Source organism: Carcharodon carcharias, chromosome 5 (genome assembly GCF_017639515.1).
Source record: "Carcharodon carcharias isolate sCarCar2 chromosome 5, sCarCar2.pri, whole genome shotgun sequence".
Classification (NCBI taxonomy): domain Eukaryota; kingdom Metazoa; phylum Chordata; class Chondrichthyes; order Lamniformes; family Lamnidae; genus Carcharodon; species Carcharodon carcharias.
This window is the reverse complement of record NC_054471.1, coordinates 141,331,051-141,343,441: the sequence shown is the minus strand read 5'-3', so window position 1 is coordinate 141,343,441 and position 12,391 is coordinate 141,331,051. Positions and strand designations below refer to the sequence as shown.

General features: G+C 43.7%; 1 protein-coding gene across 1 annotated transcript in view; it reads right to left on the bottom strand.

Moving 5' to 3' along the window:
- Positions 1-10,851, bottom strand: part of LOC121278014 (calcium and integrin-binding family member 4-like) — a 94,648-nt gene extending 83,797 nt beyond the window's left edge. Inside the window, exons 1-2 of the mRNA XM_041188014.1 lie at positions 10,803-10,851; positions 8,861-8,895 (exon numbers count right to left, since the gene is read on the bottom strand). Of these exons, the coding sequence (XP_041043948.1) occupies positions 8,861-8,874 (14 nt within the window). The 5' untranslated portion in view covers positions 8,875-8,895; positions 10,803-10,851. The remainder of the gene's footprint in view (positions 1-8,860; positions 8,896-10,802) is intronic.
- Positions 10,852-12,391: the final 1,540 nt, after the last annotated feature.

Genomic DNA, 12,391 nt, shown 5'->3' with positions numbered 1-12,391 from the left:
CACCTCCGAGGCTAGGCAGCAATTGCCCACAGACACCCACCAACAGTCGCCTCCGAGGCTGGGCAGCAGCTGCCCCTAGACTCCCCCCAACACTGACAACAGTCGCCTCTGAAGCTGAGCAGCAGTCGCCCCGGGACAACAGTCACCTCCATGGCGGGGCAGCACTGCACCCCAGACCACCCCCCACCTCCCCCGCCCGAGGCCTGCAAAGCAAAAGGTGACCCTGGCGGGCTCTGCAGAATGAAGCTGTTCACTCACCTAAGTTCCCCCTAAGTGCACATCACTTCTGCGCTATTGTGAAACATGTCGACGTCCTTTCCCACCAACGTGGACAAATGATCCGGCAAGGTTTCAAGAGCCTGGCAGGAACCTGCCTTCCCATCATCGTGAAACCAACTCACACCACCTATCATGCCCTTTGCCAGTGGACACAGAAAATTCTGCCCAGAGTGGAATTATGGGAATTTGCATTTAAAACGGAAAATATGTATAAAGGAGAGAAGGCTGTGTGCAAGGGAAGGCATTTTAAGATCTAACAAGTGTGAAAAGCCTCTAGCATCTAAGCCTCAAGCTACTGTCTACAAGGAACCAAAGCTGAGAGAAACTCACTTTGAATTCGACTGTTCAAGGTATGGTGTATCTTTGCCTGGGTCTTTTAAAATGTGTTTTTTACTGTTGCCTTAACAGAGGTGTAACTGGGGGTTAAATTAATCAGGGGAGCTAGAAGTTATTATAGTAGTAACTTGTAAACCTATGTATGTGCTTAAAATTATTTTTAAAAATTTAATAAAGTTTTACTTTAGTTTTGTAAACCTGTGACTTGGTGGCCCTATTACTACTGAATTCAAAGCATGCATCTTGAAATATATACAAATTGCAAAACAGTTGTGGCAGTTGTTTCAACTTTCCCTTTGGGATTTGAGCAGCTCAGCATTTACCATCAGCTGTACCGTAACAGTGCTACATCAAAGGTTATTGTGAAAAATTAAAGCTCATAATATAGGGGCTAACAAATTGTTATGTATAGAAGATTGGCTAACAGGAAACAGAGGGTAGACATAAATGGATCTTTTTCTGGTTGGTAAGATGTAATGAGTGGTGTGCCACAGGGATCAGTGCTGAAGCCTCAATTTTTTTACAATTGAAATAAATGACTTGCATGAAGAGATTGAAGGTATGGTTGCTGAACTTGCTAATGACACAAAAAGAGGTAGGATAGAGAGATGTGAAGAGGATACAAGGAGGCTACAAAGGGATATACATAGATTGAGTGGGCAAAGACCTGCCAAATGGAGTACAATGTGGAAAAATGTGAAATTGTCCATGTTGGCAGGAAGAATAAAAAAAGAGCTCTGAGATGCAGAGAAATCTAGGGGGCCTGATGCATGAATTGCAAAAGGCTAATATGCAGGTACTGTAAGTAATTAGGAAAGCTAATGGAATGTTACCGTTTATTGCAAGGGGCATTGATACACAAGTAGGGAGGTTATTCTTCTTTAGTGACAGCACATTTGGAGTACTTGGTACAGTATTGGTCTCCTTATTTAAGGAAGGATGTAAATGCATCGGAAGCAGTTCAGAGGTTTACTAAACTAGTACCTGGATTTGGTGGGTTGTCTTTTGAGGAAGGATTGGACAGACTAGGCTTGTATCCACTGGAGTTTAGAAGAGTAAGAGGCGATTTGATTGAAAAATAAAATCCTGAGGGGTCTTGGTAGGAGAGGATGTTTCCTCTTGTGGGAGAACCTAGTACTAGGAGCCACTGTTAAAAAATAAGGGGTCACCCATTTAGGACAGAGATGAGGAGAAATGTTTTTCTCTCAAAGGGTTGAATGTCTTTGGAACTATCTTCTTCAAAAGGCAGTGGAAGCAGAATCTTTGAATATTTTTAAGGCAGAAGTATATAGATTCTTGATAAACAAGGGGATGAAAGGTTATTGGGGATAGGCAGGAATATGGTGTTGAGGTTACAATCAGAATAGCGATGATCTAATTGAATGGCAGAGCAGTCTCGAATGGCCGAGTGGCCTATTCCTGCTCCTAATTTCTATGTTCATAAAACATTTTTGGTGAGGGACGACATATTAGTGTTCTTTTACAAATTCTGAAATAAATTTTAAACAAAATAAGATGCATCCAAACTATGTAAAAACAAGAGAAGTATTAAAAATAAAGTCAACTGGATCTGAGGTTACATGGATACAAAATTGATCAAGAGAAAATGCAGAATTTTTTTTCTGCTATGGTGTGAAAGTTGCAAGGCAAATGTACAGAAAGGCTTGTACATGCCCACATCACCCCCTGTGACTTTTTGAGATTTCCTGAGCATTCCTAGTAGTGACCCACCTGCTCCTGCTTATTTGCGTTTTGTAGGATGTGATTGCAGAAGAGAGAGCACAGAGGAGCTTTACCAGGATGTTGCCTGGACTGGAGAGTTTTAGTTATGAAGAGAGATTGGATAGATTAGGGTTATTTTCCTTGGAGCAAAGGAGATTGAGGGGGCACATGATTGAGGTGTATAAAATTATAAAGGGCACAGATAGGGTGGACAGGAAGGAACTTTTCCTCTTGGTGGAGGCATCAATAACCAGGGGGTATAGATTTAAGGTAAGAGGCAGGAGGTTTAGAGGGGATGTGAGGAAGAATTTTTTCATCCAGAGGGTGGAGGGAATCTGGAACTCACTGGATGAAAGGGTGGTGGAGGCAGAAACCCTCATAACATTTAAGAAGTATTTGAATGGGCACTTGCGATGCCTTGGCAGACAAGGCTATGGGCCTATTGCTTGAAAACGGAATCAGAATAGTTAGGTACTTGTTTGATCGGCGCAGACTCGATGGGCTGAAGGGCCTTTTTCTGTGCTGTAGACCTCTATGATTCTAATTCACCCAGTGTAGCCAACTCAAACTGACCCTCTAAATCCCCTGCACTTAGTGATCCTGTGCTCGTGCTTGTAAACTATGGTGAACGTTATGCTGATTGCAGTAAGCTACTAGTTAGTTGGGTAATACTGGACTCTGCAGCTCTTCATTGAGAATGCTGAAAGAAACACAAGAAAAAATGCTGCAATAGTGGATGAAAGCACCCAGTGAAATAGATGTTAGCAATCTAAAGACATTATGGTGGATTGTTATATCTGTGAACAAATAAAGGGTAGATAGTAGTAACCAGCTGTAAGGTTTGAGGACTCCAGCTTCATAGTCCTCTATGGGTTCAGCCTCCACCTTTTCAGCATGGCCAATTATACTAACTGTGGCCATCTTCAAATTCTGGTTCACTCTTCCCTGTAATTCAACACTCTGTCCTACAAAGGAGTGTTGAGATGTTGGAATTTTGATAGATAAATGACAGCCAAATGTTCAACCTACATCTATCTTATGTGTTTAAACATTCACCATGTAGAATAGTTCTACACTAAAGTTGGTTAGTTGAGTTCATTCTTTCAAATGGTTATGCAATAGAATTTCCAATTTTTAATGGCTCTGATAAAGTGTACCCAATCAAGCAGCTTGGATATTTCTTCGGTGAAGAAAGTGCCCTGGAATATCAAATGTAACCTTTCATTGTTGCACTTCATCCAAAAACAAGCACCATCAAACATGCCTCAAAATATGGTATTTCTCCTTTTGTGCATGAGCAAATAAATTTCCTTTAAAAGCAATTGCAATTTTTCCAGCTGCATGCTCCTCACTTCCTTTCTCCCCTGCTGACAGTGAGCTCTGTAGACAGACCCAATATAGGCCGGAAATCTTTAAGGATAACCTCAGATAAGTCTGCAAGACCAGCCTGATCTGCTTGTGGCAATATTACATTCAGTGCTTAGAGGTTCCATCACTTTAGTGCCACGCTTGGAAAATTTACATGATACATTTTTATGTAAACAAGAAAGAAAAATGAACTTAAAAAAATTATCAAATTAATTCAAGTTCTGAACATTACGTAGTCTGTGATTTGCTTTCCTTAAAACCTCTTTCCCCTATTTGTCTACTATCAATTACACAAAGCAGGCTCAGATTGAGGTGAAAGATATATACACTGAAATGCGCATCATTTGCTTCTCAGTATGCCTGCAAAACTCACCTTGTAAAAGATTAGCATACAATAATGATCTGTGCTACAGATTATATATTAGTTCATTTACTCATGTGATTGATCAATTACTCATTAATTTAGGCTGATTCTTGCTATGGTAACCACATTAACTTACATGAGATTTTAACCACTGGGTGGCAGACAAGGCTTGGTCTGGTGAAACAAAGCAAAAACGATGGAGATCGGAAAGCAGATTTATGAGAAGCACAAATAATAGATATCGATAGATGCTAATTACAAACAGAGACAGTTTGAAAGCAGGAATGCAGGGATTAAGCAATATGAACTATAGTCTGGAGGGATATTAAAGCAACTGTTGTGATGAATGGTGTGCTAACAGAAACGTAAGAAAGCATAAGAGGAATATATGAAATCATTCTCAAAAATTTGGAAATGTTTGACTATTTTGTAGATCAAAAGAAAAATATACTAATTTATTTTTAGATTCTTTTATAGAATGGTAAACTGCAGGATATAATGGCACCAAAATTTCTTGGGCTTTCATTGGACACCTGTCGTAAATGTGCCAGAATGCACTGGGAAATTGCAGGCACCTTGTGTCAGGTCCTGGCAGTTTCTGAGATTTTCTGGTTGGCCAAAACTAAAGATTTCTCCTTACAAGGTGAATGACACAGAGATTCTCTACAACAGAAATTCCTACTTGCTAGCTCAGTTAAGACGTGGCATAGGACAGACCAGTCGGCCAAATTAAGATGATATCTAGCTCAGGCACAATGGGGAAATGGCCTCTGTGCTGTAACCATATAATGATAATGGCCTGGAAATGGGTTGAAGTGGGTCCCACTGAGGGATCCAGGCCACGTCAGTGATCTAGACTTCTAAAGGCTGGGGAATTTGGATCATCCCCTTTCCATTGTGCTTTGACTGAGAACATGGGCCAAACATTCCATTGCTGAGCGAATGGATATTTTTGCTAATAAGATGCAGGAAATCTTTTCTTCAATAATGGATATGCTCAATGCATAAATACATATAAATATATAATGTCTGTAGCACATCTTCCCCGTCCACTGTACCTTTACATAAATTTATGAGGCTCCTGTTTGCTTTAGGTGGAAGTTTCAACCATCTTCAAAACCCTGTTTTGACAGGAAAGGCTTGGGAACTAAGGGGGTAAAGAAAGCAGCTTGTTTTGAACTACTCTCCTGCCCATATCCGTCCAGCAGATAGGGTTAAAATTTACCCCTCTCTGTCTGTGCCTGTTTCTTACCACTGTCCATTGGTGCCAATGTGAAGTCTGCATTCTTTATCCTAGCTTCATGCTTCTCCCAAGTGTTAGTTGAGGCCCAAGTGTCAGTACATGACGATCAGATGACTGGCTTTTATATTAGCAGAGAAGCCTCATGGCAGCCAAATCCCAAAATGGACATTCTGCAGATTATATTTCTTACCTGGCTACATTGGCAAACTGACTCTGAGCCCTTTCCATAGCCTGTGGTATTTGAGGTGGCTGGCTGGTATGGGTGTGTGCATGTAATGCCATCCTGTGCAGTAGCATCATTTATTCCCATTTCTGCCATGTTAATAGTATTGGAGCTGTCTCTGAGTGGCAACTGATCTGTAAGAAAGCCCTTTAGTACTCAGTCGAAGGACCTCTGCTGCAGATTTCACCATATGTTTCAAGATGTACTGCAGTGCAGTGAAGTCATGTAAATGAGTATTGCATGTGTAGATAATCCTCCAGACTTAGCATTGGTAGCACATTGCCTGATACAGCCCTCAGTTAAGGGTCTACAAGCATCCTTTTTATACAAGTAGTGCCCACAAGATCTGGAACCCCAGGTTTTTCAGCCAAGGGGCAATATATCCTCAAGTTCGACCTTCAAATGCTTCTCCTCACTCGTGCTTTGTATTTTACCAAGTGCGCCCTTTTTTAGTTCACATTGGTTGTATTGGGGTTGACATCTGGGTTGATTTTTGGATGGTACAGAGTGAGTGATAGTATACGGCCAGATGCAAAGAGTATTGGCTCTTTCTAGGACACATCTAGAGGAAGAGAAGGTATAATGAGTCACTCAGATTTTAAACACCAACCCCATACCATACTCTCCTCCACCCAGCTCACCTCTAGCAGACAGAAAATTATCAGACAATGGAGTTACGATTAGTTGAATAGATTTTCTCATCTAGAAATATCTTGTGAGCTATAACATACAGCTCTTCAATGCGTTTCATATTTATAGGCAAAATTTTGTAGCATGCATGCTCTGACCATCTACTGTGCACAAATTTGAAGGTATGGTACCACACATTGTTTAGTAGAACAGCTGGCTCATCTGAGTTCCCAAAAAAACAAACAGCTACAGTAAGACAGAGTACTGTTATTTTAGAATTACATTATGTCTCAATCTCATCATAACAACATACATTTACTTGGCACCTGTAATGCAAGAAAAAGTCCAATGTGCCTCAGAGGCATAAGGAAAATAGACACCAAGCTCAAAAAACATGGTCACATGTGCATAGGTAGGTTTTAAGGAGGGCCTAAAGGGAAGGTGAAGATGTAAAGAAGGAATTCCAGAATAAGGGGCTAATGATGGTGTGAAAGAATATGAGAGATGTAGAAGAGGCTGGAATTCGCAATAGGGTAGGGGTAGGGGGGTGCAGGGGAAGCTTTGGAAGAGATTATAGAGGGATTTAAACAGAAGGTTGAGAATTTTAATTTTGTTATTTTGGAGGACAAGGAAGGAACCAGTGGGGTAAGGGGCCAGGAATGCATGTAGAATATGGGCAACGGAGCTTCGAATGAACTGAAGTTTACAGAGAGTCAATGGTAGGAGACTGGCTAGAAAGGCATTAGAGTAATGCAGTTTGGAGGTGACAAAGAAAAATGTATAAAGGTTTCAAAAGAAGATGGTCTGAAGTAGGAGTAAAGGCATGCAATGTTATGAAGGTGGAAGTAAATGGTTTGCTATGATCAAAAATGAGGGTAACCCCTGCAGAAGATCCAGGTCCTTGTTTTATTTTCTGTTTCTGTTTCTATTTTGTAATCCTGCCTTTTTAATGTACTATTTGATTTGCAATATTTGCTTTCTCTTTAAAGTTGCCTTGAATTAATTTCTATTACATTTATTTTTCTCAATGTTCCAATTTTTGCATAACTTTTTTCATCATCATGCCTAGTTTTTCTATTTGTTATTTACATTTTTGTTGTTTTTATTAATCCCTTCCATTTTACTTCAAAGTTCTTTTAATTTTGCCATATTTTCCATTTTTTTTCTTTTACGGAATTTCTATTAAAAAAATGGATGGAAAATCAGACAATAAATTAAGCAACATAGGCCCAGATCTTCCAGTCTCCAGATCATCCGAGACTGGACATACCACAGAAGATGCACTACAGGATCCCTTGGAAGTCCCAAGGCATTGAATCTGTGGGAATTGCCCAGGAAGTTTGAACTTCCGATGGGAAATTCCCTGCTCCCCAAGACCTCCCGAAAAAGTCTCCAGCTCCGAGTTAGAGTTGGAGACTTCAAACGGTTCCGCCTTACTCACCTGGATAGCTACCCAGGAAATGTTGACAGTCTAACTCATGGTTAACTAGACAACTGACCTCGCCCCCCGCCCCCAGCAATCATTCACAAGGAACCCCCAATTCATCCCAACCCACCTGACCCCGATAATCGTCCTGACACCGTCTTCTCCATGACACCGCGACTCCAACCCAACCTGAATAGCCCCATCATCCAATTTCCCCCGACCTGACTCCCTCCTGACCTGACCCAATCCCGCAATCTGACCCCTCCACCGCAACTCATCCCGACGAGACCAGACTACTCACTTGACCCACCTTCCCACTCACCCTCCTGCCACCCTACCCACCTGGCACTCTATCTACCTGCCACCTCACCTACCTGCCAACCTACAATCCCACCTAGCAACCCCTGCCACCCTACCACCTCACCTTTATGTCATCCGATCCACCTACTACCCTACTCAGCTTTCGCTCTGCCACCCTACCCCCTTACCTCACTACCCTATGCCTTTACCAACTTATCTCACCCACCCTAATTTGTTACACACTTATCTTCTCTCTGTAGCTTTACAAAGAAGCTTTGAGACATTTAAACTCTTTACTTACCAGAATACAGCAGCTAGTGCCGTAAAAAGAGACGTGACTTCTGCATGGATTCCCTTCGCTGATGTCTTTGAGGTTTCCTACACTGACCGAGTTCTGCAGGATCCTCCATTGGAAGATTGGTGAGAAAAATTGGAGGAAGGTAAGTGGGTATTTTTTTTTGTCTGATCATGGTCAGAAATAGATGTTCTGATCCTGATCAGAAGATTTGGGCCAATGGTTGAGGGAATTCAATTGGAGTTTTCCTTCTTAATGTTGCTATAGCATCACGATGGAGTTAAAGTTGACAAAAAAGCAATGCAGTTGACCTCCAATGGAGTCACTTGGTTTTCTTCATAAGACACAAGATGCAAAAGTAGTTCATATATTCAAAGAAACAGCAAAATAATATTGTTTTACCAGGTTACAAAATTTACAACATAGAGAATCGATATTGACATACAGTAGTGAACAGATAAATGGCTAAAGCGATAATTATATAATTTTGACTAAGGTTCATGAGCTCAAATCATAGAAATTGACACCATAATGTTGTATCTGTACTGGTGCTAGCGCGTCATCTGAAGGTATACTTTAATCACATTTCCCTACTGGTAAGGAATCATAAAAAGTACAGCACAGAAAAATGAGCATATGCAACACAAAGCAGCATTATAAATAAATTTTCTTACTGTTGGATTTCCATTGTTGTCAAAAATGTTAGCTCCTGCGGAAATATAAAAACGATGATTAACACATAGCATTTTTCTTCAAGGCATTCTCAGCGGCTTGAAGAATATTCTACAGCCAATAATACAAAGCTTGCTGTCTATTGCACTGATAAGTAACAGATAGTCAATCTTGTTTTGTCTGGCATGAAGGCATCAGCCCTTTTCCACATCCACTGTGACTTGTTAATCAAGCCTAATGAAGTGGGCATAGGACAGCTTGTTAAGGCTCCAGAGGTTGTTCAAATAAGATAGCTTCACTGCAACATGAGTGCAGTGCATAAGGTAGGTGGGAAGAGTATACTTTTCCTGGGTATTCCTCTCCTCGATATGAAATAATCTTCATATATCTATACTTTGCAGATTTTCAACGGCTAATTCTGAAGTGAAGATCATTGCCAGGCAAAATATTGGTGCTCTATATGCAGCCAGCAGCCTTTCATCATCGGCTGGTATCCTATATTCCAACCCGAGTCCCAAGTAACTCAGCATCAAATTACATGAATGAGCTGATCTGCATTATGCAGTGGCGGTGGTGGTGTTCCCACACATCTGCTGCCCTTGTCCTTCTATCTCAACTACCTCCCCTTTCATTGTGATCTAGGCAGCAGCACCACCCTTGATAAGGACAGATATAAAGTACTCATTTTTTGCGTGAAGGTGTATGTACACCAACAGGTTCAGAGATGGGCTACAGTAAGGTTGAAATCAAGGCCTGCTTCGGTGCTTGGCACGAATCAATGAGTAGAAGTGTGAGAGAAACACTCGTGGGTTGTACAGTTGGCCATTTACTTGGTATCTGGTCCTCTTACATTACATTCCTAACACAACCCCAGCAGAAACCCCCCACCTCCTCAGCCCACCCCCTTCCTCAAACCATACCAGGCACCTATTCCTTCCTTGAAGCCCACCAGCTCCCTCCCCATTTCCTTGACACCCCCGTTCCTCGACACCCTCCACCCATCCACCCCTTCCTCGATAAACATTCCGGCAACCCCCCTTCCTCGATACTCCAACTTCCCCAACAACCCACCCCCATCCCCAGACTCCCCTATTTCCACAAATGCCCCATCCCCTCCTCCTCCTCAAACCCCCCCAAACTCCAGCCCCTCCTCCACACCACCTCTCTCCCGTTCCCGGCCACTCCTCCTCCTCCACAAATCCCCTGCCCCCTCCTCCTCCACAAAACCCCCATCGCCAGTCCCCCTCCTCCTCCATAAAACCCCCATCACCACCCCCTCCTCGACCAAACCCCCGCCCCTCCTCCCCCTTCCCCTCGACCAATACCCCCCAGTGACCAACGCGCCCCGCCCACTTCCTCGACGACCAACACCCCCGCCCGCCCCCTTTCTCGATGACCAACCAGTCACCCGCCCCCTCCTCAACGGCCAACTCCCCCCCGGGCCCGCCCCCCTCGACGGCCGACTCCCCCCCACACCCGCCCCCCCTCCTCGAGGGCCGACTCCCCCCCCCCGCCTGCCCCCCCCCTCGACGGCCGACTCCCCCCGCCCGCCCGCCCCCTCCTCGACGGCCGACTCCCCCCCGCCCGCCCCCCTCCTCGGTAACCAACCCCCCTTCCTCGATGTCCCAACCCGCTCCTTAACCAGCCAATACCCCCCACTCTATCCTCCCCCTTGATGCCCAACTCCTCCACAAAACCACACCCCGGCCCCTCCTCCTCCTCAACCAGCCCCACCACCCAACCGATCTCTTCACTCCCCCTCCCCCAACAACTTCCAGCCCAACCCACAGCCCGCTCCATATCCTTCCCCCCTCTCTCTCCCCAGCCCAACCGGTAAACTCCTTCATTGAAGGTGACCTGGTAATCCCAGAGCTCCTCGGTGCTCATGGGGTTTTCTACGTGTGATCTATGAGACTGGCCCATGGCTACCTCCCCTTCCGTTACCCTTGAAATCTCAGCGCTACTCCAGGTGGCCCAATGGGCGCGCGTTCCGCCCAACCCCTCACGTAAGCGATCCCATCCCCCGACCCCGTGTGCGCGCCCTCGCTCCCCGCGCAACCCCACCCCCTGCGCCCGTCCTCTCCCCCCCCCCCCGCTCTTTAGTCAGGTTGTTCTTTCAACACCCCACTGTGAAATATTAAAGTCTGATCACTAGCTGGTCCAAAGGAATGGAGCAGTGTTTCTTTTTGTTCAAATAATGTGTAGTGGTCCAACAAAAGCTTTTGGTCCAACACCAACAGGATAGGTGTCACAACTTCAGAACATGGTGAGGACAACTCTTGGTTCTTTCCTTGAACAAGGCCTGGCACAAATCCTGGGTCTGTGGCCAACCACATTGGAGATCCAGAACAAAAACAAAAATACCTGGAAAAACTCAACAGGTTTGGCAGCATCTTCAGATTCGAAACGTTAACTGTATCCCTCTCCGCAGATGCCGTCAGACATGCTGAGTTTTTCCAGGTATTTTTGTTTTTGTTCTAGATTTCCAACATCCGCAGCATTTTGCTTTTATCACACTGGGGATCGCTTGGGCTCACCAAATATTGGAAAACCAGACAGGCTAGAGTACATAAATGTAAAGGAATTTACCTGCTTTTCCTTTATTGACTCCATTCCTACATACCTCATTTTTTGATACTCATTGCCCCCAGATGATCTAGTGCACCCGGGCACTGATGCAAGAAACTCTTATTGATCTTAAACCTCCAGGAAAGTCCATAAAAGAGTATTGTTAACCACAGAAATCCAGCTCAATTCATATGTACGTTTCATAATTTAAATACTCACATATTAATTAAAGCACATTATATGCTTATAAGAAAATATTTTGATAATGTTGCCCAATAGCCAAAAGACAATAACTATACGCATGTTATTTCATTTTTGAAAGTAGTTAAACAACTGTTTCCTTGGATGAAATCATAGCAATTTGAATGATTATGGGTTTTTACATTAAAATGTTGTCACCTTAAAATCACCAGCATATTGTGATAGTACTTACAGATATTTAAATAACATAAGAATTACCATTATGGATTTGGTAACAGGAATGAAGTAGCTAGATCATTGCTACTTCCAATAATTTGAAATCCAGACTCAGTACTCCAGCTAGTTATTTGATTTGTAATCTCTCTGGTGCCAAGAGCAAAATCTTGCTGTGGTCTTGGGGGTCTTGCCTGCAAGCCGGAGAGCTTTGGGAAGACCCACCGAACCAATCAGGCAGTGCAAGGCCACCAGCAGGCCTTCCCTTGGAATCAAGACCCTTGGGGCAGAAATCTTCCCTCGTTAGAGCTGCCAGGCAATAAGCTCTTGCACTCAGCAACTCCACTGGGAGGCCGTGGCTGCTGCTGGAAGGACAGGCAATGGAATCCCAAGATTGTGGAGCAACCCAGACTACAAGTATGTTATATTGGGGCAAGGGTGAAGTGGCAGTTTGCAAGATGGAGGTCATGGGAAGAGATTGCATGGGGGTTGGCGGCAAGGGCAAGGGGGTTTGCTCTCAGTGCCCAGCCCCTTTTCCCGATGTCCAATCC